The following is a 27915-nucleotide window of genomic DNA, read 5'->3' as shown; positions in this document are numbered from 1 at the left end:
GGAGAACAACAAAAGTCTATCTCATGCCTCTTGCTTCTATCCTTTTCCCTCTGTAGATAAGACTATCCATGCTGTGCATTGGGACCTCCCTTGTATTTGGCCCTATTCTGGGGAAGAGCTGGCGACTCTACAAGGTGTTTACCCAGAGGGTCCCGGATAAGAGAGTGGTGAGTAGGCAGCAGTCACATACCAGTGCTTAATTGCAAACAGCAGCTTTATTGATTATAAGCTGGAGAAGTTTGTGTTGGATTACTAGGTAGGCCCTTTTATGGCAATCTGAATTTCCTACTCCTCATTTCAAACCTTGGAGTAGTGTGGTCTCCTAAGTCTCCAAGCCTGGAAAGCTATGTGCCAGTGCTCTTGGGAGATAGGACTTTGAATGTATTTCTGCTTCATATGTACCCCAGGCCCTGGTACTTCTGGTACCATGGGAACTGGCCAGCATCTGGAACCAGTGTGAGAGAGAACAAGATGCCCAGAGAGATTGTTTCTTGGCATAAATGTGAGCTGAAAGCGGAGTGAGGGACAGTGATTACAGAGAAGCTATAGCAAGTAAGCAATTATTTCCTTTACTGGAGCCCAGTTCTTTTCCATGTGGAAGACCAATTTTGTGCACTAGGAAGGATGGGCCTGAAGCAGTGAACAAAGAAGAGAACATCCATTCACCAGATAGAATCAACCCTAGAAGCTCTGTGGCAGCCAGATCACCTATATCCCCGACATCAGATGTCATCCTGACCACATTTCCCCATTTTATCAGGTTCCTTGCACAAACCTCAAAGTTCAGTGATCAAACTCTTTGGCAATAGGTGCTAGCCAGACCCAATATATCACTCAATAGGAGTTTACTTCTCTGGAATGATTTTTTTTCAAATATTAGTCATTGTTCAGTGAGTATTCATAATAAACTCAGCTGTGAGTAACCATGATACGAAAAAAAAATTGACTAAAGGACAAGAAGTTTATCTATCCTTCTATAACACAGATTTCTTTACAAAAAATTGTTTTATTGGGGTGCCTGGGTAGCTCAGTACGTTAAGCCTGTGCCTTTGGCTCAGGTCATGATCTCAAGGTCCTGGGATCGATCCCTGCATCTCTCTTTCTGTCTCTCTCTCTACCTACTTGTGATCTCTCTCTGTCAAATAAATAAATAAAATCTTTTTTAAAAAATGGTTTTATTGAGGCATAAGTGACATGCAATGAATTGCACATATTTTAAAGTGTATGATTTGACAACTTTTGACATAGGTACAAATCCATGAATCATGGTATAAATCTGTGTTAGTTTCTTCAATAATCTTTGTTATCTCCATCTCCTATCCAATCCTTACATCCATTCCTATTCCCAGATAACCACTGATATGCTTTCTGTCACTAAGGATTTGTTTACATTTTCCAGAATTTTATATAAATGGAATCATATAGTATGTACTCTTTTTTAAAAAAATATTTATTTATTTATTTAAGAGAACGAGAGTACGTGCATGCCAGGGAAGGGGCAGAAGGAGAGGGAGAGAGAAAATCTCAAGCAGACTGCCCACTGAGAACAGAGCCAAGATGTGGGGCTCAATCCCACAGCCCTGAGATCATGACCTGAGCCAAAACCAAGGGCAGACACCCAACTGACTGAGCCACCCATGCACTCCTGTGCTCTTTTTTTTTAACCTGTCTTCTTTCACTTGGCATAATTATTTTAAGATTCATATGTGTTGTTGGATGCATCAGTGGTTCTTTTTTTGTTATCGGTGAGTAATATTCCAAAGTGTAGACATACAGTTTGTTATCCATTCATCTGTTGATGGATGTTTGGGTTTGTTTCCATTTTAAGGCTATTAAAAGTAAAATTGCTATGAAAATTGATGTATAAGTCTTTATAGTAGACATATGCTTTCATTTCTCTTGGATAAAAACCTAAGAGTAGAATGGGTGGATCATATGATTAAGTGTCTGTTTAACTTTTTAAGAAAATGGCTTTCTCCCAAAATGGTTGTACCTTATTACATTCCCCCCGGCAATGTATGGGAGTCCCTCTCCTCTATATCCTTGCCAACATTTGACTTGGTTTTTCTTTGTAGTCATTCTAATAGAGGTTTATAACAGTATCTCATTGTGTTTTAATTTACATTTCCTTAGTGCAATTTTTTCACATAGTTATTTGCTATCCATATGTCTTCTTTGGTGAAGTATCTTTTACCCACTTTTCTTGAACTTATTTGTTTGTTTTCTTACTATTGAGTTTTGAGAGTTCTTTTTTTATTCTGGATAAGCCCATCAGCAGATATATATGATTTGCAAAGACTTTCTTCCAATTTATGTCTTTCTTTTCATTCATTTAAGTGTATCTTTCAAAAGAGAAGACATTTCTAATTTTGATGATATTCCAATTACCAATTTGTTCTTTTATGGATCATGTTTGGTATCAGATCTAAGAAACTTTTGCTTAATCCAAGGCCTCAAAAGTTTTCTCCTGTGCTTACTTGCAGAAGTTTTAGAGTTTTCATTTTTTACATTTGGGCAAATGATCCATTTTGAGTTAATCTTAGAATATGATATGATTTATGGATCAAAGTTAATTTTTTTACATGTTAATATGCAGTTGTTCCAGCTCCATTTATTGAGAAGTCTGTCCTCTTCACTGAATTACTTTTTACCTTTGTTGAAAATCAGTTGTCTATAGATATGTGGATCTATATTTGGACCCAGTTCTGTCCCAGTGATGTATTTGTTTATTTTGACACCAATACCATATTATCTGGATTACTGTTGCTTTATATAAAATCTCGAGTCAGGGAGTGTTAGTTCTCCAACTTTGTCCTTCTCTTTCAATATTGTTTTGACTAGTCTAAGTCCTTTGAATTTGTATATGAATTTTTGAGTCAGCTTGCCAATTTCTGCAAATTTCTTCTGAAATGTGTTGACTCTATAGATCAAATTGTGGAGAACTGACTTCTTAACAATGTTGTGTCTTTTAACCCATGAATACAGTATATATCTTTATTTACTTAGGTCTTTTCTAATTGTATAGTTTTCAGTGGAGATCCTTTATAACTTCTATCAGATTTATTCCAAAGTATTTAATTTTTATGCTATTGTATGTTATTGTTCTTTATTTCACTTTCCAATTTTTTGTTTTAATATATGGAAATATAATTGATTTTCATATGCTGATCTTGTATGTTGTAACCTTGCTAAACTACTTACTGTAGATCCATCAGATCTTGTTTGTAGATCCAGCAGATTTTCTGCATAGATGATCATATTATCTGTGGATAAAAAGTTTCTTTCCAATTTTCTGTATGACGGCCCTGTCTAGAAACACTAGTACAGTGTTTAATACAAATGCCAAGCACAGACATCCTTGAATTTTTCTTGACCTTATAGGGAGAGCATTCAGTATTTCAAAACAAAGTATGTTAGTTGTAGTCATATAATAGATATCCTTTACCTAGTTAGGGAAATTCTCCTCTCTTCCCATTTTACTGAGGGTTTTATTAAAGAATTGATGTTGGGTTCTGTCAAATATTTTTTCTGTGTCTATTGATCATATTTCTTTTTTTTTTTTTTAGTTTGTTCATATGATGGAATTACATTAAATGATTTTAGGATCTCAAACTAAAACTGTTTTCCAAACTCCACTTGGTCAGATGTATTATCCTCTTCTTTTATTGTTGGACTCCTTTTCATAAGATTGTGTTTATAATGTGTATACTCATGGAATACTCATGTGTATACTCAAGGAATATTGTTCTATAGCTTTCTTTTCTTATGAAATCTTTTTCTAGTTTTCATATAGCATAATGCCAGCATTATAGAGTGAATTAGGAAGCATTCCCTCTTCTTCAGTTTCTGGAAGTGTTTGTGAATATTGCTATAATTGGCATTCACTTACAGTATAAGTATCTCATGATTATATGTTTCCATTTCCTCATGTCCTGATCTTTGTGTTGTTTTCACTTCTACATATAAACTCAACACAATTGTTACTCATTTTTGTTTAAACAGTTATCTTTTTTTAAATAATTTTTTAATTTTTTAATAAACATATAATGTATTAGTAGCCCCAGGGGTACAGGTCTATGATAAACAGTTACCTTAAAAAGATATTTAAATAATTAAAATCAACATGTATTTTTCTACAAAGGTAATATTCCTTGTATAGATCCATATTTTCATCTGATATCATTTTCCTTTTGCTTTAAAGATATTAACATTCTCATGCAGGTGTGCTAGTGCTGAATTCTTCCAGCTTTTGTTTATCTGAAAAAGTCTTTATTTCCCCTTTGTTTCTGAAAGCTACTTTTGCTGGATATAGAATTAAAGGTTGAGGCTTTCTTTTCTTCTTTTAGTACCTGGAAGTTTTCATTCTGCTGTCTTCTCACGTGGCCTTCTCTGATAAGAAATCTGATGTCATCCTTGTCTTTGTTCCTCTACAGATAATGTGCCTTTTTGCTGGTTGATTTGAAGATTATCTTATTATCATTGGTTTTAAGCAGTTTGGTGAAGCAACTGATGACTGATGCATTTTTATCTTACAGACACCGGAATCATGTAACTAGTTACTTCCTCTTCTTTTCAATGGTCTCCAAAAACTCAGATCCACATTTCCCCCTCAATTCATGAGGGCTGTGTACTCTCTTCTTCTGACCTTTCATCCTAATTCTCCTGATTTCTTTTTTTTCCTTGATTTTTTTCAACTTTTCATCCTTTCATAGTATATATTTTTTAATTTTATTTCCGTAGTTACAAAAGTAACACAGCCTCTTTTTATTAAGTCAAATGATTCATATATGTATAAAGAAAATGCTAGTAATCTCTCTTCCACCACCCTCATCTTTCAATCTCACCCTCCAAGTTAATGGTTTTTAACAGTTTTATGTGAAAGCATTAATATCTCTATACGCTCATTATGCACATATCTAGAAATAATAGTGTGTTCATTTTATAAGACTCCTTAATCCTTTGTGAGAAAAGGCAGGATATGGGACAGATAAACAAATAAAAACGTTTAGTGGTGATGGTGATGACATGGACATAGACACCATTGCACACCTGTAGTGTGTGTTTCATCTTTGATGGCTGGATGTGAAGCCCCTTGGGAGGGCTGACCCTGGAACCTCAGAGGACCTAGTGTACTCTAGGCCCTGTGTCATTTAGCCAGCAAGCCAAGGAAATGTATGACCCTGACTCTTTTGCAGATAATCAAAGACCTGCAGCTACTGGGGTTAGTGGCAGCCCTGGTGATAGCTGATGTGATCCTGCTTGTGACGTGGGTGCTGACTGATCCCATCCAGTGCCTCCAGATTCTCGGTGTCAGTGTGACGGTGAGGGGCCCAATCCCTGGATAATCTACTTTCCGAACTGGGAAGATAGGCTTCTGTGGGTACACTGAGGTCATTCTCCCAGCGGTACTCACTCTGTGTTCATTCTCCCAACAAGAAGATAAATGACCCAAAAAGCAGGGAGAGTCGGGAGCTGTGGCTGTGGTGAGTGCCTTGCCCCTTGTCTGCAAAGTATGCTACCACAGCCACTGCCCCTGCTCCACATGTCTTCCAACAGCATCCACTGAGATGTTGGAACATGAGAACTGCCCAGGAGTTATCTCTGCTTTCACATGATCAACAATGAGAACTTTCAACCACAGGAAGTTGGCTTCCCCTAGCTATTGAGAAATAAAAGTGGTATTTTGAAGTGGTCTTTGGAGTCAGTCAGCCCTCCTTCAAATTCCACTTACCAGCCATGTGACCTTGGGAAAGTTGTTTAAACCTCTTGAAGTATCTGTTTCCTCATAGGTAAAGTGATGATGATAGTGCTTCTTATTTCCTAGGGCTGTGGCTTAGATGAAGGGAAAACATGCAGGGAAAGGGCTCAACTGTGCCTAGTACATAGGTTAAAATAATGGGAAGTATAAGTTGCCAGCCTCACAAGGGGCTGAGGTATACAGTGAAATCTTGACTTTGCAGATTTAATATGTACAGTTTCACCTGTTAAAAAATAGCAGAAACAAGATGTGAAATAATCCATAATTTTGCTGATGTACTAATATGAGTCACTGACGTAGCAAAACAATAACTGAGGAGTAAGCCCCACCATCACCAAGCATCCACACGTCAGCTGGACTTTATCATCTTTTCTTTCACCCATAGTCACATTCACTTAGATTATAACCGAGTCACCTAAATGTTATAGTTTTTACGTATTAAGGGCGAAATCACATGCTGTAGGAGAGTTCATGCTCCAGATGTCCCCAAAGATCTCCTGTGTGTTCCTGGTAATTGTGGGTTCCCTCCGTCCTGACTCTGTGTACCTCCTAGGTGACAGGGAGAGACGTGTCCTGCTCTCTGACCAGCTCACACTTCTGTGCTTCCCGGTACTCTGATGTCTGGATTGCTCTTGTTTTGGTGTGCAAGGTTGGTAACCACATCTTCTTGGGATGTAATCTGTCTGTCACCAACAAAATAGCCACACAAAAAAGGAATTAAAGGAATTAATGAGGTGATTTCTGCAAAGAATCTTGAAATCAGAGGAAACCTCTGTTTATGCCTAAATCTCAAAATCATGACCCTCATTATTTCTCTACTCTTTATTGGTTCTGGGGGTCATTTTTCCAATTCTTTGAACCCTCTTATTTAATTTCCCCTAAATCATGGGAAATTTACCCACTGTTTCTCGCATTTCTTGGTCTGATTTTTCTAATTGATTTGGCAATACCAGTTTTCTCCCCAACTCCCTGCAAGGGAGATTATGTGGAGACATTTTATCTGGCTTTATTTGTTCTGTTCAGTGCCCTGATTAACCTCCTTGTATTTTTCTTCAAGATTTGGGTCAAGGTATCCTGCTGCCTTCCACCAGCCTTTCTCAGTCTGATCGGAAGAAGGGCTGGCCCTCAGACAGATGGCAATATCCCTGGTGTCCTTTGAGTGGTTCCAGCTGCCTCAAAGTGTCCTCCTACCACCCTGAATCTCCCACAGTTAGCCTCATTTGTCTCTGTTAGCTGGCAAAAGTAGGATATTGTTTCTAGCAGGTACGGGAAACCTGTACAGGGCAGGAGGTTCTTAGTACGAACTATCCTGTTAGCTGATTTCAGCATGGAGAAATAGAAAATCTGGCTGTGAGGGGTATAGGGCAGGCCTAGTTCACTCAGGCAAGCCCTAGGTGCTAAGAGACTACCTGTTGGTTCTTGGGACAGAGAGGCCTGGTGGTCTTTAAAGGTAAACTTTACTCACTTTACCCCTAGGAGAGTGTTCAAGTGCTTGCCTCTGAGAAATAGGGCTGGAATTGGGAAATGTTGCTTTTTTACTAAGTGCATATATTACTTTGATGGAAATGTTTTTAAAAGAGAACACTGGGTAGGAAAGAGCTCTTGATCTCTAGTTTCTTGCTAACAGTTAAGAAAATGAACTTCAGAATATTACAGAACACGGTTTCAGTTCTGACTCAGCCCCTTCCTAGCTGACTCTGAAACTCATTTAACCTCTTTGATCCTGGGGTCCCTCTTACGTAAAATGGGGATGATGACAAAATCCTCTCAGAACTGTTCTGAATTTCAAACGAGTTAGTGCATGGTCAGAGTTTTCAGCCACTCCTGGCCTATGGAAAGAGCTCAATAAGTGTTAGATAGTATGGTTATTAATATTCTACTGCCCCCTAGACAGTTCGATTTCTTGAACCCTATAGAAAAACATGTCCTCCCCAGGACAAAAACTCAACATTTCCCCCATAGAAGCTCACTTTGTGATTCAAGTTCATTTATTTTCTCCATAGCCTTTTATACAATCGCATTTCCATTTTATTTCACTGTAATATCTTTCTGAAGGACAAGGAAAGAAAAGGAGAAAAGAGTGCTAAGCATCAGGAAACTGACTGAGCCAGCCCCTCACAGGCTCCCTGGTCAATGAGCACTTCCTGAGGATGACTTAAATCTTCACATTATGTTCCAGGACCCCACCCCCACCTGAACCTGGCAACTCCCCCCACCCCACACTTCTCAGAAGTGAATGTCAATGACATACAAGTATTAGATATGATTTACTCAAACACAAGTTGTGGATGTAGAGAGGCTTTATTCATACCTCATTCCCTTTTGGCAAGAGGTTTAATGACGTTAAAACATTTTAAAGAATGAGATGTGAATAGTTCAAAATCATAGAATTAATTTCATTTACTTATAATTAAATTACTAGGGATCCAGTCTGCCAGATGCCACCTGATGGTGTCAATTACCCCAAACTCAAGCCCCACTGGCCTGACTTGTGTATTTTCTAGTCACTGAAGATCTCAGGGGGGCCACCTTTGGCCCTTAGGCCTCTCCTGGGATACTGGGCATTAGGGGTGCCCAGAAGGCATCCCTTCACTGTTGACTCCTTCACTGTGGGCACAGCCAGTCCTCCAAAAAATTATCTTTAGAGCTGTCCTGGCAGATGGAGTTGGTCATATTGTATGATTTCAGGGTCACTGGCAGGTACCCTGCTGATACCGGCCTTGCTTTCATTATTAGTTCTCCCTGTGAATATCTGTACTTTCCACCCACGCTTCAATCCTCATGGCATCTTCACATTTTGTGTGACAAAACATGGACATCTGTGTGCTTGCCTTAAATCTCCCTACCAGACTGTGCTTCTTGAAAGCCAGGACCATGGCTTATTCCTCTTTGTAACACCTTTGCCTATCCTGCACCTAATATCATACTTTTATACATAGACAAACATATGTTGAATCTATACATTATGTATTATTGATCACAGCTTTGATTTCTGTTTCAATACAGCTCCCTCTAGGAAAGGCAGCACTTTAAAGTGCCGTGAGTAATTTTCTGTGTAGTACAAGTGAGAAATCTGAGAGCAGTTTTATATTCATGGGAAAGAGGAAAGAATAGGGCACTGGGTTCCTGGTGATGGGGGCAGGGAATGTCACACAGAGGATGAAGGGTATAGATGAAGCCTTTACTGCCTGTGCCTGCTCTACAGCCTCGCTTAGGTCCCAGCCTGCCTTTGTTCTCTTTTTCTATCTCCCATAAACACCCACTGGCACAGAGCCGCTGCTAGCCTATAGAGATCCTTTGTGTAAATTAGAAAAAGTCATCCCTTCTAGACAGATGCAATCTTGCAGGTGCAGGGCTTGGCAAGCAGATGGTGTCTTTGGAAAAATTAGGGGGGAAAAAAGCCCATTCCTCAGGGTGCTGCCCCTGCCACGGCACACAGCTTGACAAGCAGACCACAGGACTGTTTCCGCTTATACATGCCCCTCAGCTCCATGTAGTGCAAAACCACACAGCAGGTGCAGTAGTCCTTACCACTGACAGCACGGCGCACCCACTGCCCTCCAAGTGCCCAGCAGCGCATCCTGTAGACCTGCTACCCACCTACACTGTCCTGCCTGTGCCCTGTCCCAGCAGAGTCCTGTCTGGTGGCTGACTTGCTGACTTCCAGTAAACTAATTCCCAGGGAAGAAGAGGAAAATCACATTTATTTAGCACCTAGTAGGTATAAGGGGCTGCCCTTAGTGTTTTCCCATGTGCTATCTCAGTACATCTTCATAACAACCCTTTAAGGTAGGTCTGATTATCTCTATTTTAAAGGTGAGGAAACTAGTTCCAACCTTACTGCTCTTTGACACTGAGCCCATCGTTACACTTCTCTCAGCCCCGGGTTCTCTTCTCCATCTCCAGGGCCTGCTGCTGCTCTACGGTGCCTACCTGGCTGGCCTGACTGACCACGTCAGCTCTCCTCCTGTGAATCAGTCTCTAACCATCATGGTTGGGGTCAACCTCGTAGTAGTGGCTGCTGGGCTTCTCTTCGTGGTCACCAGATACTTGCACTCCTGGCCCAACCTGGTCTTTGGACTCACATCTGGAGGTATCTTTGTTTGCACAACCACGATCAACTGCTTCATCTTCATTCCCCAGGTATGCTCTAGGAAGAATTTGGCAGGCTAGTCCTCTTTGTTATTCCAGAGGCTTCCCTGGACATGATAAACCGCTCACTTTGTTTTCTATTGAGACTTTTGGATACCATTTATTGGGGAGTCAGAAGGAAGGCAAGTTCCTCGTGAGCGGGCTCTCTCCGTTCTTGCCTCCTCACTTCCTTGAAGAGGGCGACTCTGCTCCCCATCAGCAGGAAGGACAGGCCAGAGTGGCTGAGCAGGCATGGCAGCATGTTTCTAGCCCTGGCAGGCTGCCTCCCAGACCAGCTTGTCCACCTACCATCCCGTCGACTTCACTCATCTCCAGTCCCCCCTTCTCCTTGATAATGTCATTTCTTTCACTAGCCTGGGAGTGAGGACATTTTCTTTCTTTCCTATTGGAGGTTGCAGATTCACAGAGAAAAACTCATTTGGAAATCTTTGCAATTTAAAATGCTTTTTTTTCTTTTTAATAGAAGACAATATAGAACATTTCTTTTTATAATAAGGAGAAATAAAAGCTGAATAAAAATGTGTTTCACACTATGGGAATTAAGGGGAAAAAAATCAAATGAAGGAGAAAGATAGAAGCAGAAATATCCAGAGAGCAAAGAGAAAGAAAGGGAGTCAGAGGGAAAGAAGGACTCCATGGGTTCTGAAAGTGATGTTAAATTATTCATGTAATGCCCTGGGGTACCACTGAACCACATATATCTGAGTTAATGAACTTGGCATTAGGCACCTGTCCTGTTTCCCTTCTAGATCTCTTTCTCTTCCCCGGAAGCCTCCCTTATCCCACTACTCCCTCTAGACTCCATCTTGATTCCCTTTGCAGCTTGCAGTTGACTAGGAATGTCTTCATGAGGGAGCTAACCGATAATTAAAGTGTTGGCTGAGGGAGGGTTACTACTGCGATTTGGGACACGATGGTGTGACACAGGCAAAGGCCTTTACTCTCCTTCCCTTTCATAAATTCTCATTAAAGTAATATAGAGAATAAACAAATATGCAAACATCTGTAGCAGCGCACTAAAAACCAAGGATGGGTATTACATCTCTGCTAGAAACTAGAGTAATTTTTGCTGAATCTCTATGATATAAGAACTAGATAGAAGGAAGTCATGAGAGCTGTGGCTTATTTGTCTGGGGTATAGCAGAAAAGGGGCTGTTCCTCTCTGGGAGGTAGGAAAAGGGGAGTGGGCAGGGACATTTTGCGTGACCCACCCTTTAGGCTTTGTGGCCAATGTTGATTGGTAACCCATCCATCCATTGCCAACCCCTTTCTTCCTTGCTCATCTCCACTACATAGACTGAAAGAGCTCAAGACTTGCTTTACCAAATTTCCTCATGGCTAGTGGTGCCCAAGTGATACCATTTCAAACACTAAAGGTTTCCTAGCAGACTTATGAGAAAGCTTTTGCTTTCCTAACAACAACAACAAAAACTGAAGGCATGGTTGGCATCACCTATTCTACCTTCTTCTTACCTTGAATGTTTGTGATAACTGGAGCTATGGAAGCCATCCTGGGACTACAAGTGAAAAAGCAAGCAAACATATTTCTGTACTAGGAAACTGTAGCTCTTCTCACATAGGACTATAGATTCAGGAGGAAAGAACCTATGAAGAAATTCTGCAGTTCATAAGAACTGGACCACAAACTTCTGAAGATCTGGAGAAGCTGCCTTCCTCTGAAGTAAAATAGTTTTTGGAATAGATCTGATTTGTTTTGTCAATGGGATTCAAAGGATATTGCCTCTCTTCAACTCAAGGGAACCATCATGAAAAGGACATAATCTTAGAAATAGCGAATAGGGGCACCTGGGTCGCTCAGTTGGTTGAGCATCTGCCTTCAGTTCAGGTCATGATCTCAGGGTCCTGGGATTAAGCCCCACATCTTCTCCCTCTCCCACGCTTTGCCCTGTCCCTCTACTTGCTGCTCCCCCTGCTTATACTCTCTCTTTCTGACAAATAAGTAAATAAAATCTTTTAAAAAAATGAAATACTAAATAAGGATGAAAAATACTGTGTGAAACTTAAAATACCAATAAAAGTATTGAACAGGCAATTGGACATGGCAAAATACTGAATTGGTGAATTGATTTAAAGTAACAGAAAATAAGGGGACAGATAAAAAATGAGAGACTAGTTAAGAAAACACAGAGAACATATCTAGGATACAATTTGGAGCTAATAAGAGTCTCTGGAAGACAACAAGATAATTTGGGGCAGAAGTAATCAACTAGGAACTATTAGAGGAAAGCCTTCCTGACCTAACCAAGACCTCTATCTGAAAATTGAGTGAATCCGCAGCCTCCATGATGTGCCCTACTTGTAACTTCCCCCTCCACACCCACCTCTGTCCCTTTCCCATCCTGAGCCTCAGATGCAAGACTTTCACTGTCCTTGGTGTTTGAATCCTCAGTGGTAATATTTAGGTACACTCCCATCTACATACAGACATAAACATACAGGACAAAGTTCAGCTTGGAATCTCACTTCCAGGTTTGACCTAAGCAACAAGCGGTTGGTTTGTTAAAGTGGGAGTGGAAATGGAAATATTAGGGGGTACAGCAACTGGGTGGACAGACAGTGTGGGCCTTTCTCTTTCTTTCTCTCTGACTCACCCCCCCTTTTCTTCCTAGTCGTTTTGAGCTTCCATTCTCTTAGTCTGTCTTTCCTCTTCTATTTCTGTCTCATGCTTTTTCTCCTTTTGAACAGAACATGATCTAAAACCAAAAAAATATATTATACCTTATCGTAGTTTAGGTTTAGGAGGGTAAATGATTTTTCAAAATATGAAAGTAACTGAGGCTTGTCAGTTTTTTGTATGCCCCTGAATTGATTTTCCACTCTGGCTCAGTGGCCTTTGGTAGAAGAAAGATTCTCCCCGTGAGACCTGCACTGTGCCTTCCAGGAAAATAGGACAGCTGAACAAATTTGGAAAGTTGTGTGAGGAGAGCTGTATAGGGAGGGGAGGCAGCAGAAGGTGGACTGCCTTCTTGTGACTAAGCCTTCAGACTGGATTGATGGGAGGGGCTTATGAAAGCAGAAGCGTAGATACGTCAAGGGAAGCTAGGTGGCGCTAGAAAGCTGAGTTAAATGGATGACATTACTGAAGAGGCAAGTGGGCCAAGTAGCACTCTACACAGGCCCCCAGGAAATGCCTAAGTATTTATGCCAAACACTGAGGTCATCACCAGCAATGAGCCAGCCTCTGCTTTTGTGACCTGAACATGACCCATCCTTATACACATCCCCACCTCCATCCCTCTCTCTCTGAGAGGCAGGTGGATTCTGAGATAGGGCTTTTTTTTTTTCCTCCTCTGCATTCCCCAAGTGTTCCATCTGCTCCTCATGAAGGTGTTTAGGAATTTCTACTCTTATAAGTTATAGTTATCTGCATAGGTCGCAGCGCCCCCTAGTTTTCTAGGGGAAAGCTTCCTTCATTTGTTCACGTATCTGTCCATCACTTACTAACTGCAGGAAATGTGTAGGTCAACACATGGACCCACCTCCAAATCTAGTAGGGAGCGGATGTGAAAGGAATTATAATACATCTGTTAGGTGTCTGAGGAAGGCACGTTACCTAATGCTGAGGAAGGGGTGCCTCAGGCTGTCTGGGAGCTCTGTGACACCTTCTCAGAACATGGGATATTTGGGCCCAGTCTTGAGGGAGGAGTAACAGTTCACTGAGCAGATTGGGGGAGGACAGTGGGTGGCATTTTTGATGGGTGAACACCATGACCAGAGGCAGACATAGGAGACAGAACAGGGTATGTTTGGAGCACCATAACACTTGTGCATCTTGCACATTTTGAAGCACAAACTGAAACAAGGGGAGATTGGCAGGATGTGAGAGAGGCACATGGGGTGAGCTTCCAAAGACCCTGGTTTACCTGGTAGAGATTGAGAGTCAATCCCACTGTGTTAATGTTTTATTGTTGCTGTAACAAATAACCACAGATCCAATAGCTTAAAATAATACATTTATTATTTGATAGCCCTGGAGGTCAGACATCTGAAATGAGCCTTCTTTGACTAAAGTCAAGATGTCAGTAGGTGTGTGTTCCTTCTGGAAGGTCTAGGGGGAATGTGTTTGCACTCCTTGTCTGGCTTCTAGAGACTGCTTGTTTGGCTCATTGCTTCTTCCTCCGTCTTCAGAGCCAAGAGTGTGGTATCTTTATCTGTCTCTCTTTCTGACCTCTACTTCCACCGGCAACATCTCTTCTTCTGACTCTCCTGCCTTCCTCTTATAAGGACTCTTGCAATGACATTGGCCTTGCCCTGAAAATCGAGAACAGTCTCCCCTTCTCAAAATCCTTAACTCAGTCACATTTACAAACTCCCTTTCACCGTGTATGGTCACAGATTCACAAGTTCCAGAGATTAGGAGGGGAAGAAAATATTTGGGGAAACATTATTCATCCTACCACACCCACATGGCCCAGAGGCCAAGGAAACAAGAAAATGCTTGCCTTCTGGAGGAAGTGCCATGAAGAGGTCCTGAAATTGTGACCTGGGGGTCATTTATAGCCATGGACCAGAAATGTCAAGTCTTAAGGACCAGGATCCCCACAAAGGGGAAGAGGAGGATTTAGTCAAGGGGCACCCTGGCTGTGCCCTCCAGCTTAGGGTGAGACAGCCCAGAAGCCCTGGTGGTACCCTTACACTAATGTTGAGAAGTTCTTCCAGCAGCCTGCTAAGACAATTCAGACGGGGGTTGCTGGGGGAGAAAAAGGAAAAGCTATACTGCTAAGGAAACAAGGCATCCTGGGAGAGAACAGAGATACTGCAACACTGCAAGGGTGAGTGCCAAGAGAACACTAGAGGTCTACTCCATCCACTGAAGACCACAGACTGAGGCTGCAGTGCCAGGCTCCTAACTCCTGAGTCGCCAGCTGAGCTGATGGCCTTGGGAGGCGGATTTTGAGAAGGGCATGCAGAGGAGATGGTCCTCGCCTGACCCAGCACAGATCTTGCAGACTCCTGATACCATAAAGGACTCATGCTGAGTCAACAGAGGGCCCAGGAGGACTTAGGTGAGAAAGTATTGCAGTCGATGGTGGGAATTTAGTATCCTATCTGCTTTACCAAATTTGGGTTACACTCCATAGGCAGAGCTTCATAAATGTTTGATGAATAAGCAAATCAATTCCAGGATCCCTGTGTGGCTCCCCACAGACCCCTCAGCATCCTATCTAGAGCCAGCATAAATCACTAGGACCCTTAATGATGAAAATTCCTTAAGGAAGAAAGAGAAATGTCCAGCACTACCACTCCCCCCACCCCGGCCCAAAGACCATGCCCCTGTTTGTGAATGCTTTTTTTTTTTTTTTTAAGATTTATGTATTTATTTGATAGAAAAAGAGAGCTCAAGCAGGGGAGCAGGAGAAGCAGGCTCCCCACCAAGCAGGGAACCTGCTGTGGGGCTTGATCCCAGGACCCTAGGATCATGACCTGAGCTGAAGACAGATGTTTAACCGACTCAACCACCGAGGCACCCCATGAATGTTCTATATTCACTTCCATTCTTATGAAATTAAACCAGCCCCAAGCTTCCACAGATTGTTTCTCAAAACCAATTTCTCCTGAAAAACCCTCCATAGGACCCCCACAGTTACCAGTCTCTGTCTCATCAGCCCTGCTAAGGAGATGTGGTATAGCTCAGGGCTCTGTTAACAGCTGGGGTTGTGCTGCTAACTGACTGTGGGGCCTTGAAAGGTCATACTCCTCCTGAGTCTTTCCTCATTTGTCATGTAAAAAGGACAGTCAGCTCTCAGACCTAATGTTCTGTCATTTCTATTGATTTTTATTGACATTTGTGGTTTTCTATCTGTCTGAGACTTGATTATCGATTTGGGTTAGAAGTCCTCTGGCAAGAACTGGGCTTTCAGTAGCAGTAAGCACGCAATTACTCCACAAATGAGAATAATTAAGAACAGCTACTTACAACTAAGAGCAGTTTCATTTGAAACATACAATGTTTAGATTGCCTTGCCCCATGATAGCTCCTAAACTCTGGCTTGAGAATATGGCTCTAGAAGCATACTTCAACTCTGGCTCGCCTTGACCAGTCTACCTGTCATCGTCTTCCTTTGGCATTTTTTAAACTGAGAATTGACCTTGACCTTCTGTATACCTTCTGTCTTTGCTGTTTACGAACTTTCCAGAGTAGAATGTGTTTTGAGAAGAGAATAGTTTCTACATTACATGTGTGTCTGTGATATGGTCATGCCTGATGTTCTTGAAAAAGAGTGAGAGAATGTATTTCTGGGAGTGTAATTAAATAAATAACATGTGTTCTTTTATCTAACAGCTGAAGCAGTGGAAGGCATTTGAAGAGGAAAACCAAACAATCAGACGCATGGCCAAATATTTCAGCACTCCCAGCAAAGGCTTCCATACCCAGTATGGTGAGGAGCAGAACTGCCATGCCGGAGGAGAGAGAAACTCCATGGACAGACTCCTCACAGAAGTAAGCTAGATCCCTGCCTGATAGATTCTCTGTCAGCAAGAACTCCAGTCATGCGAAGGTCGACCCCGGATGTCTCATTGCTGACATTCCTATACTTCCATTCCCCCACTTCCTAGCCACTCCCACTTCCCTCAGTCCCAGGCAGAAAGCTCAGCATTTCCCCAGGGACCCTCCGGTCGCTGACCTCACCCACTGCATTCATTCACTGGCCAGATGTGTACCAAGTTTTGTGCAAAGTGCTGATGAATGAAAGAAGTACAGTCCTTACCCTCATACAGCTCATAGTCTATCGAAGGAAACAGATGTTGATCAAGTAAATTATAATTATAAACTGTGTAACAGTTAAGAAGGAAGGGGCACCTGGGTGGCTCAGTCATTTAAGTGTCTACTTTTGGCTCAGGTCATGATCCCAGGGTCCTGAGCTTAAGGCCCAGTGTTGGGCTCCCTGCTCAGTGGGGAGTCTGCTTCTCCCTCTACCCTTCTGCTCATGCACACTCTCTTGCTCTCTCTCCCTAACAAAAATAAATAAATAAAATCTTAAAAAAAAAAAGAATTATGAAGGAAGAAATCAGAGTGGTAAGACAGAATAATGGGTAGTGAGGAACCTACTTTAGAATGGTCAGAAAATATCCTCTGAATTGAGACCTGAAGGTTAAGTGCAAATTGACCAGGCACAAGGAAAAGCATTCCAAGCAGGGGGAACAGTGTTGTAAAGGTCTTGAGCAGTGGTGGATCCTAGCTTCTTCTGTATGATATATTCTCTTAGAGTAGTGTCCTCATTTCCAAGATCTTATGGGGCCCATTATTATCCTTTCCAGGTTTGAACTAGAGCTTTCAGTCATCCTGCCAACCCAGAAAGTCTCCAAAATGGGGTGGAGGGCTTAATAGGGCCTCTGAATATCATAGTAGCACCAGGGGAGGACTGGGCCAACCCCAACTCCTTTTTCTTCTGTTCTTCAGCCAGATTTGGCACCTCTCCCAGAGCTGGGCAGTATGATGTGGGCTTGAAGAAAGTACCTGGAAAAGCTTGAGGCTGCCCTGCCTCAGAAAGGAGGCCTAGGACTCTGCAGAATCAGTTTTTCACACTCACTAAATTATATTTCATAGTTTTTCAGTACAGAACACACCTGAGTAGGTGCTATGTGGGAAACTACACTTGACCGTAACTGGCCTGACCAGTTACGGTCAGTTGTCTCTGTTGTCTCTGCATGAGAAGATGGTGTGATGGGGACCGAAGGAACACAACAAGGGAAGGGATTCACCTCCTGGGGCACCCCTGCTTGTGCTCCTCTACTCCCTAACACCACACCCTCCGTCTGGAGTTCTTTAATCCACCAGAATAATACTTCTCCATTTCTTGACTATTCATGAAGCATCCAGGACCTTATTTCAAAGCCAGATTTCTTCCTACCTGGCAAGGGAGTAAGTAGCATTGCCTTTGATACTCTGTGAAGTCTTCAAAGAAGCATTTTCCAGAAGGCTGGAAACTTGGCGAAAACAGCCAGGATGATTTTTATTCATAATCAGCTAACGCTGGAACAGCCAAGTGGTCTGACTCTTTAGCCTTATGGTAATTTGTGACGTGCTTTTTGTATTTCTGCCATGCTACCCTGTTTCCCACGCAGTAACTGAATCTGCTCCATCCAGAAACATGCTTGGAGTCTGCAGAGGAAGGGCCCTAATAGCGAACAGATGCATAGGCAGCAAAATCCTGGCCTCTTCCCCCCAGCGACCTACACCTGGAACATCTTCCCCAGAACGGGCCTGAGAACAAGTAGCTTGTCCTAGTGCCCCTCCACAGGCCTTGAGAGCTTCCAGTATCTGAGTCTCCAGTTCCAGCACTGCCTGCTAGATCAACACAAGTATCCCTCCTGATTCCCTACGTGTGCAGACCCTGACTCCAGCTCCTTGGTTGCAAGTCCCTTCTGTGCAGCCCACTCCCTAGGCCCCTCTGTCTCCTGTGTCCTCTTCTTACTTTCTCATGACATGAGCAGTCCATCTTCTCACTGTTGCCCCCCTTGACCCTACAGCCAGAGGTCCCCCAGAAGCTGCTGGGGCAGCATGCATCGCTGACTCGCCAGGCTGTGGGAAGGCCAGCAGACAGAACTGCCCCAGGGGTTGAAGACCCTCCCTTGTACACTCTGCAGCAGAGGACATTCACCTACAAGAGGGTGACTCTATTTCTCCTTATGGCCTGCCCTTATAAAACACAACGATGGATGTTTTGCTTCTCCAATGGGCCAAAAGTAGTAATTAATAAGCTCATTTAAATGCAGCTGCCCCGGTAGGTCAGATTTTGGTCTCACAATGGCAACACCTCATACCACGCCTTTAATTAGTCTGCAGCCACGGTGAAGACAGAGTCCTGCTTCCTTTTCTGGAACAAGGGAAATTTACTGTTTAGGCTGACGTTTCTAAATCTGTCACTAGTCAGCTTCAGATATTTGGTTTGCTGGGAGGAAAGTATTCTTCCCAACTCAGTGTTTATCCTCTTTTTCTACACTCAAAGGAATTTGGGACACAAAAAGTCAACACTTGGAGTTTACTTGCTGGGGTAGTTGTCCTTAGCTGGTGGCCTCCTCCTAACTCTGTGGTGCAGTGGAGACCTCCTGAAGCCTATGAGAATGTGTGGGGCGGCAGGGGGTTGGGGGGTGGCTTCAGGAGGAAGGGCTGCTGAGGAGGAAGAGGGTTGGCGTCCCTCTTGTGCTCAGTCACGCCCATGAGATTCTCTGAAAGATATCGGGCACCACCCAGATACCATAAAGAGCCCGAATGGATGTTGTCTAGTTACTCATCCACTCTGCTCCTGGTGAGTCCTTGAGTCATCTACACTTCCCCGGCAACGCCCCGGCCTCACCACTCTGCAGGTGAGCAAAAGGAGGATGGAGAGGCAGGAGCTCAGCTGCAAAGGCCTTCCGCTTATTCACCAGTTACTCACTGGTCCTGGACTCTTTCCTGATAATAAAAGAAGACTCAGCCAGGATGAACCTGAACTACCAATATTCGGAAAGTCACTCTGCTGCTTATAAAGAGGGAATGGGAGATCTGCTTGGAGTCGCTGCCAGAGGACTATTGCTGGACTAGTTTACTTAAGTTACTGCTCCCATAAAGGTCACTTCTGGGAAACACTCCCATATCAACTTGAGAAAAAAAACCCACAGGTTCAGTCCACAGGTGACTTGCTTCAGGTAGCCCAAGGAGGGAGACATTCTTTGATTTCTAGGACACAATCAATGAATATGCAGATGCACGTCCTCAGCTTTTAGAGAGGACGACCCCAAAGAGGCAGCATTTTCGGATTTGGACAAGCACTTCCTAGAAGCAGTTTGGGTTATTACTCCCCAAACCTTGGACCCTGTTATTGTCTGCCCCAAGACCATCACTTCTTTGGGCTCCATTACTTTTCAACATCAGAAATCTCAGAAGGTGGACATAAGTTTTGAGCTAGCCAGTCGCCGACTGTAAAAGCAGAGGACGCTCAGGGCACACCCACCACCACCCCCTTCCTGCTGCTTCATGCCCCCTGATCTTGTGGCTAGGACAGGCACATTTCTGCAGCCCCCACCTGCCAGCCCTCCTGGGTGTAACCTGTATTATCAGCTCACAGCCTTGCAGGACGCAGGTCGCTCCACAGCTGAGCTGCCCCAGGCTTAGTCATCTCCTGGCTCCCTGTGATCAGAGACTTAGTCTCAACTATTCCAATAAAAAGGAGGAAAAAAAAAAAGTTTCTCCAGTAATTCTGGTGCCTGCCCTTTTCTAGGAGCTACCGACAGCTAATGGCGTGACACGGTAGCTTCAGCACGCGCCCCCAAGGTCCAGCCAAGGGAGGCGATGACATCAACCTGAGAATCTTGTTGCACCCCTCCCAACCCCCAGCTCGTGTCTTCTCTCTTTGGCGCAGGAATCTCCACTCTTCTCTTTGTTCTTCCCAAATGTTCTAGTCTGTTTAACAAGAGGCAAAGTATGTATTTCCTCATTCATTCATCCCCCTGAGATATGCCGGAAATTCACCTGTTTTTTGCCAAAGTGTGGCAAACCCTGCGTTGGGCCATCTCAAACATTATCTAGAGTGGTGTCCCACAGAAGCAACCTGACCCTCTAAGTTCTGAGGAAAGAGGAGAGGGGCCTGTAGCAGCCAGCAAACAGCTAACGCTATGCCTCATCTGACCTCCCGTCTCACAGACAAAGCCACACACTCTGAGGACTTTGGTGCGGGGTGGGGGGGATTAAGATCACCCAACAATAAATCATGGCTAACCTTTATTGAGCACCATGTGTCAGTTACTGTGCTTATCACTTCACTCACATCCTCGGAGCCTGAGATCACTAGCCAATACGCAGAGGAGCTGGGATTTAGAGCAAGGTTCTGAAGCCACGCTTTCTCCACCATGGGAAACAATGTAAAAACCCTCTGAGGCATTCTTTATTGATGGTTTCACTTTTATTTTGCAGAAAAATGCTATGATTGAAAGCCTGCAGGAACAAGTAAACAACGCCAAAGAGAAGCTAGTGAGGCTGATGTCAGCTGAGTGCACCCTCGACCCCGCAGAATGGGCTGTCCCTCCTCCTTCCTCCCACAGCAAGAACATCCTGGTTGCAACCTCTGCCCATAGCCTGGTAGGTCAGGGGCCTTCAGAATGCCTCTCTGACTCTCAGAATGATACCAGTGTGGTTGCCCAGGAATTCCAGAGCACAAGTATACAAAGCCTGGAGCGGACTGTGAAGGACACCAGCTCCTCCCCAGGGCAGAAGGAGAAAATGTCTAACTTGAAAGAGGTTTCTGATCATTTAAATTTGGGCTGCAGCCAGAAGCCACGGCCTGAGCAAAGCCAAGGAGCAGAAAGACAAGACCAACTACTCATGAACGCCCCCCAGAATCTCATGCCAGGGGGAGAAGGCCCCGTTCCCCAGAGACAGGGGCAGCTGGAGAACTCAGAGGAACCCCAAAAGCGGCTGTCAAGGGTCAATTCAGTGATCAGGGAGAAGCTTCAGGAAGTCTTACAAGATCTGGGCCTGGGCCCTGAGCCTCCCCTCCCCTCTTCCCTGTCCTATCCACAGCAGCCCTGGAAGAGCAGTGCTGTCCACAGCTTCCAGAAGATTCCCCTCACCAAGGAGCTCGGCTTTAGCCCATACATGGTGAGGAGAAGGCGGGCCGCACTGCAGGCTCGCTCACATTTTCCAGGCTCTATACCTTCATATGTGGGGCATCGTGCAAATAGGACTGTTTCTGGGGCATACAGTGGGCGGCTAAATGTGCGCAGTAGGGACAGTGTCTGCCTGGATCCCCAAACGGCTGATTCCAGAGTCCCAAATTCCTCTTCCAGGAAGACTTCACTACTCCCAGATCCTCAAGGCAAGCCGGACACCCTGGAGGGCAGCAAACAAAGCCACACAGAGCCCCAGGGTGCCGGAGGGAGCCATGCAACCTTTCCCCACCAGCCTTCTGGCTCTGACCGGGCACCGTGTCCTGCTGCCCCACACCTATCCAGAGCCTCACCAGACATTCTGGAGCAGCGGCAGCTGCTGCCCCTGGGATTCCCACGCTGTCCCTCCATGTCCCCTCCATGCAGCTACCTTGACACTGAGTCCAGCAGCTCAGACGAGCTCTTCTGCCGCTGCCACCGGCCCTACTGTGAAATCTGCTTCCAGAGCTCCTCTGATTCCAGTGACAGTGGCTCATCAGACACCGACCCTGACCCCGCTAGGGGGCTGGCTTCCTGGGAGAAGCTGTGGGCCCGCTCAAAACCTATCGTGAACTTCAAAGACGACTTGAAACCCACACTGGTGTGAAAAGCAGCAAAGTGAGTCTGGATATAGAGGTCAGTTCAGGACAAGCCTTACCAAGTCCTCTAGGTGGAAGGCCAGTTGTGGTCTTTGGGAAATAGATCGGTCCCCTGAATTGATCAAGCCTTTACCATGTTTCAGCTGTGCTCACTTGAGCACTGTGCTACCTTGAGCTCTTCTCAATCTATCAAAAGAGGGGTATTGCCTGTCTTGTTACTACCTCACAGCATTCCTGTGAAAGACTTGGTTGAGCAACCTTAAAAAATAACTTTTAGATAAAAGGTGCTAAATGAGCACAGAGGGTCTTCTATCCTGGTCAGTCTGTATTCTATGAAACTCTTAATATATACCAGGTGGAGAACTATGCAGACATACAGATGGAGAGATGCAAGGAAAGTTTCTGCAGAACCAGAGCTGTAGACTGTGACCCATCAAACTGGCCTTCTGGTGGACAGACCTGCTAGGAAGATGAGTCTCTTACATTCTTGTGTGCCCCGCTCTTGGCAGGGGGTGGTTGTATTTCTGCTGAAGTTTGTGAACACGATCACCCCTCATTTCCAGCTTCCGGCCAGACTCAGCTCAGAGTCACCTGTACACCGCTGTTTGGTGCACATGTCTTTCCGCCATTATGACATCTCACCAGCTTTCCTGAGACTGTCAGGTCTCCATGGGCCCATAGGCTGCCCAGGTCTTGCTCCTGAGCTCAGCTGATACCAGAGGCCCAGACTATCTCCTGGTCCCTGTGGCCCATCCCTTTGACTTTTCTGGTGGTACAGTTTTGTACTGGATCAGGGCAGGAGGTGGGAGAAGCACAAACCAGCAATTTCTGATGGGGTAGGAGAGGCCCTGTTTGTCAAGAGGTGGTTTTGGTGCCATTGGGATTACATGAGCACCGACAGCTACATAAACCTGGGAATACAAAATGGGGAAATATAAAGGAAGAAATGGGGGAGAAGGTAGGAAATGAGAATAGGTTTTGAATATTGAACTTGAGTCTAGTGTGGTACTTGGCAATATAAAATTTCAGGAACTCCTTATGACAACCCTGTGAAGTAGGCACTTTTGTTCCCATTTCACGGATGGGGAATATGGGGAATTTGAGGCTTAGAGAACTGAGGTAACTTCCCCAGACATCACACTGCTAGAGAGTAGCCCATGTAGGACTTGCCCACAGTTCATGGGACTCCCAAGTTGGTAGATTTCCCTGAGGGCACATCTCTTCCCTCACTCTCCTGGGAGTGGCCAGCAGGGCTGGGCAGGCCAGACAGGAGTGCAAGGGAGTGCTCACTCTGCAGTGTGAGCAGAGGCTCCTAGCCTCAGGCAGCAGTCGCCCCACCCCCCCACGGCCTCACTGCCCCAGGGGCCCCCCAACACCTCCCACCAGAGCCAGGGACTTGGTGAAGAACAAGGGTAGGAGACAGAACGGCCCCCAGTGCCACAGGGAAAGCACAACTGGGTCCACTTTGCTTTAAGCGACTGTTGTTTACAGGCCGTCCCCCACCCCTGCCCCGTGTGTGTTCGTCTTTGCGTATACATGTTTATGTGCAGGAGTTTGGGCCTCATTAGATATGCTTGCAGGGGGGCAGTTGGCTCCAGAAGTCTCACAGAAGATTGATCCTGAACTCTCAGGGCTGCTGACACTTGGTGACTCTCCAGACACTGGACTGGGAAGCCCTCCTGGTAGCACAGATTCCTCTACCATCTACTTTTAAATGTAAATGTCATAATTTATTCTGTGTGTGGGTTTGTAGTTTCCACTTGTGCTGTTTGTACACTGTCCAAGTGACACCTTATTAAACTAGAAATGGCTCCCAAATCAAGTCTCTCTAGAAATTGTAGTCTCGTGCCGCAGAGGAACAAAGACAGAACCACCCAGGGAGCAGACATGAAGCAGCTGTCAGAGTGGCCACTGGCTCACCCCAACTTCCAAGTATATCTTCTTTTTTTTTAATTATCATATAATGTATTACTTGTTTCAGGGGTACAGGTCTGTGAATCATCAGTCTTACACAATCACAGTACTCACCATAGCACATACCCTCCCCGATGTCCCAACTTGCATTTATAACAGATTCTTCTGTGGTCTTCTCGTGCAGCTTCCTATCCCAGAACCACCTGCCCCAGTGGATAGAAGAAACTCTGGAGACCCTCCACTCTTCCAACCCATGGCAGTGGGTCCTGTAGTTGGGCTTCACCTCCTTTAGCTTCTAGCAGCCTCCCATTCATTAATGTGGACTATGGAGGCTCTAAACCTGGCACTCCTTCTAGCTTCTTCCTCTCTCTGCAACTATACCTTCAGTCCCACCATCTCAGCACTACCACTTCTCCTTCCCTCTTCTATCTAGAATCTCTTTCTCCACTTTGTGCACCTTATAAATTACTCATCCTTCAAGACTCAGGTAGAGTCTGAACACCCCCAAATAAAATGGACTGATCCCCTAGTTAAATATAGAAGAATATCTGGGGGTCCATGTTTTGAACTTAGTTATATAGAGGCTTCTACTCCCCACTTTACCTAGAATGACTTTGTAACCTTTGATAGACTCAATTGAAGAGATGGAGAATCTACCTGAATTTTCCTTGGTTATCATTTGGTTCAAAAACTGTGTGTCATGGAGCATCTGGGTGGCTCAGTCGGTTAAGCATCTGGCTCTTGATTTCAGCTCAGGTCATGGTCTCATGGCTCATGGGATCAAGCCCCAAGTTGGGCTCATGATCAGCAGGGAATCTGCTTGAAGTTTCTCTCCCTCTCCCTCTCCTCCTCCCCACAACACACTCATTCAAGTTCTCTCTCTCAAATAAATAAATACATATTTTAAAAACAAAAACAAACAAACAAACAAAAAACTCTGTGCCAAATATCATGACTGCCCGCCTCAAATACTGTCTCTAGATCTAGTGTTTACTTGGTATACTCATCCCCATTCCTCACCACCTCCCTTCCTAGATCTTTTACCCCAAACCAGCTAATCCAGTGATGAAATTCTTAAAGGGATGAATGTGTCATGGCTTTTGGATGCTCTTGACTGTTATGTCCTCGGAGAAAGGGTAGTACCTTGTACAAAGGAATCCTGGAAAAGGAAAAGAAAACATTGCATCTACTCCTGTGCTCTGGTTATGTATGTCTTTCTTGGTTTTAAGGTCTGGCATGGAGCCAGGCCTGATTCTGACCGAAGCATCTCTTCTCCTGCTGATTAAAATATTGATTTAAGGTTCCAAGTTGAAGGTTCCCACCCTGATCCCAAAGTCTAGTCCTTTCTCCTGGCCTGTGACAAACTCTTTCCTTAAAGGATCAACTTGGCCTTCCTGGAGCTCATAGCAGAGAAAAAAGCATCGGAATGTAGGAGGCTTGTTTTTAAAGAACCATCTCACTTCTAAAATGGTGAAGAGAAAAGTCAATGCAAGTTCTACAAAATCTCTTCTGTATCTGTATTTATTATTATATTTAGATGTGTCTCCTGCACAGATTACAAGTTCCTGAAAGCACTGAGTTTGTCTCCTCCATCTTTGTGTCCTCCAGAGTAGCCATCAGAGAGTTTCACACAAAGTAGAAGCACAATAAATGCTTGTCGGATGGATTTCTGGACAGATAAGTAGATGAAATAAAGGAAGGCAGAGAACCAGTTCTGGGGTTAGCGAAGCAGCAGAAAGGGAGGCAGAGCCATCTGGTTTCACTTCTTTCCAATGAATTAAAAGTGAGAAACAATATCACTAAAAGACCCAGAATAACTGAATTCTGAAAATGACAGCGCTTTAAGTCTCTTAGGGAGAAGGGGGATAGAATGATAGAGTTAATGGAAGAGAAGCAAGAAAGTTATAGTGATTAAGGTCCTCTCTTAAAGATGTTTTCATCACAGACTTGTTACTGAGTAACAAGCAGCATTAGTAGGAGGACAGTCTGTTCATCTTTCTCACCATCAGCTTAGTTAGTCCCCTTTCTCAGAGCCCCAAACAAAGCACTTTCTCCGTACCCTTTCCCCAGTAACACCATCTGGGCTTTGTCAAAGGAGGTCTAGTGCAGAGATGGCATTTGGGAGCTGAAAGCAAGGAGAAAGGTTATTCTTTGTACCCAGACTTGGCTCTTCCTCACCTCTGGTACCTACTCTGATCTCTTTCTCCCTGAAATGTTCCTCATTTTAACAATCCAGCCAAGCTGCATTTGAATAAGGGAGCATCTAGGGATGCTCAGTGCACTATTGAGGTCACAAAGAGGCAGGAAATGCCAGCGTAACGAGACAAAATAACCGGTTATGAGCTTGACAAGATCTGGGTCAGTGTTTCCCAACCCTTTTCATTCTTTGACTTACCTTTGGATGTCTAAATATACTAAAAAGACAGGCTCAGAGAATAAGTGCTTGGGAGGGGCCCTGGCAAGGTCTGCAGGTAACTAAGAGAAAAGCAAAAGCACAGGAAAAAAGAAGGGAAGGAGGACAAGAAGTTCAAAGAACAGAGAGTGTCAGGGAGATGTGGTGAAGGAGGGAGGAAGACGAAGAACAAAAGGCATCCTGCTTAGCTTTGTCAGTGGATGGACTGGGCAATTGCCTCTCTTGTAAATGAATGTGCTGGCTCCAGTTCTGAGTTAGAGAAAGTGAAGCTCACTTCTGTGAAGAAAGACAGGGATACCCTTGTAGAGCCCTTTCTTCGGTACATATGTGACCATCAGTTCATTTCTCGACTTTCCCCATAAGACTGTGAGCTTCTTGAGCCTACAACTTGTTTGTAATTATCTTGCTGTCCCCAGCACCTAGCACTGTGCCCTGCGCATGGTTGATGCTCAACAGATGTTTGTCAAAAGACATAAATCAAGAGAAGAGCAGCCTAGCCAGAACAGTCGAAAGGGGGACCACTCACAAGAGCTGAGGTCACCCGGGAAGCAAGGTTCAGGTATTTCATCATGGATGGCTGTGTTGTAGGTTCACCTTGTTATAACAAATCCCTCATTAGAACACCTGAAAGCTTTGTCAAAAGAAGGCATTTTAGAGGAGCTCTCTTCTCCACTAATTTTAGTACAATAGTTTTCCTCACGGCAATGCCAGGGCTTAAAGTCGCTCTTGTGTCTGTGTGACTTCCAGCAAGTTGCATAACCTCTTTGTGGCTCAGTTCCCCCAACTGTAAACTGGGATAATAACACCTACCTCATGGAGTTGTTATGAGGATTCAATGAACTAATGCTTATAAAGTGGCTGAACTGTGCCTGGCACAGAGTAAGCATTATAGAAGCATGTGTCTTGGAAAGTTATTTGGAAAACACAAATTTACAACTAGAAATCCTGTTTTCTTGCTTTATGCCCCAATGCCCCTTCTTTGTGTTCAATTTGTTCCTGAGGGAAGGATCTTCTAAATAGATTTGGAAAAGGAAGGATTACCCTTTGGTTCAGCCCACTTCTTGGGCGACAGAAATTTCTCCTTGAACCCTTTCTAGGTCAGGTACACTTTGGGGAGCAGAGCCACCTGTAGGACTCAAATATTAGGGTAGGCCTAGAAGAAAAGGTGTAGTTGGAAAGTCAGAAAATCTGATTTTGTATCGGGGGGAGCCAAAAGACACAACTAATATCCTTGATAGAAATATTTTGGATATTTATAATAGAAAAAATATCTATTGGGTGTCACTTAATACTTGTCTCACTTAAGACCTATAACCATGCCATGAAGTAGTTCTTGTTTCTGTTTTACAGATGAGGAAACTGTCACCAGGAGAGGCCAGGTTAACTAGCCCAATGTCACACAACTGGGTAGAGGCAGAACCAGAGCCTGAAAT

The 27915-nt window shown here is 44.2% G+C and overlaps 1 protein-coding gene across 4 annotated transcripts in view; it reads left to right on the top strand.

The window, feature by feature from the left end:
- GPR156 (G protein-coupled receptor 156) overlaps positions 1–23973 on the top strand; it is an 87611-nt gene extending 63638 nt beyond the window's left edge. For 2 of the 4 annotated variants that reach the window (XM_032852322.1, XM_032852323.1), the window contains exons 5-10: positions 57–167; positions 5196–5321; positions 6312–6407; positions 9665–9901; positions 16215–16373; positions 20826–23973. In XM_032852322.1, the coding sequence (XP_032708213.1) occupies positions 57–167; positions 5196–5321; positions 6312–6407; positions 9665–9901; positions 16215–16373; positions 20826–22163 (2067 nt within the window). In that variant the 3' untranslated portion in view covers positions 22164–23973. The remainder of the gene's footprint in view (positions 1–56; positions 168–5195; positions 5322–6311; positions 6408–9664; positions 9902–16214; positions 16374–20825) is intronic. The other 2 variants (XM_032852324.1, XM_032852325.1) reach the window with 2 other exon arrangements.
- Positions 23974–27915: the final 3942 nt, after the last annotated feature.

The sequence above is a fragment of the Lontra canadensis genome, unplaced genomic scaffold, assembly GCF_010015895.1.
Source record: "Lontra canadensis isolate GAN:19392208 unplaced genomic scaffold, GSC_riverotter_1.0 scaffold6, whole genome shotgun sequence".
NCBI classification, from domain to species: Eukaryota; Metazoa; Chordata; class Mammalia; order Carnivora; family Mustelidae; genus Lontra; species Lontra canadensis.
The sequence above is the reverse complement of the archived record's forward strand: the minus strand, read 5'-3'. Positions and strand labels throughout refer to the sequence as shown.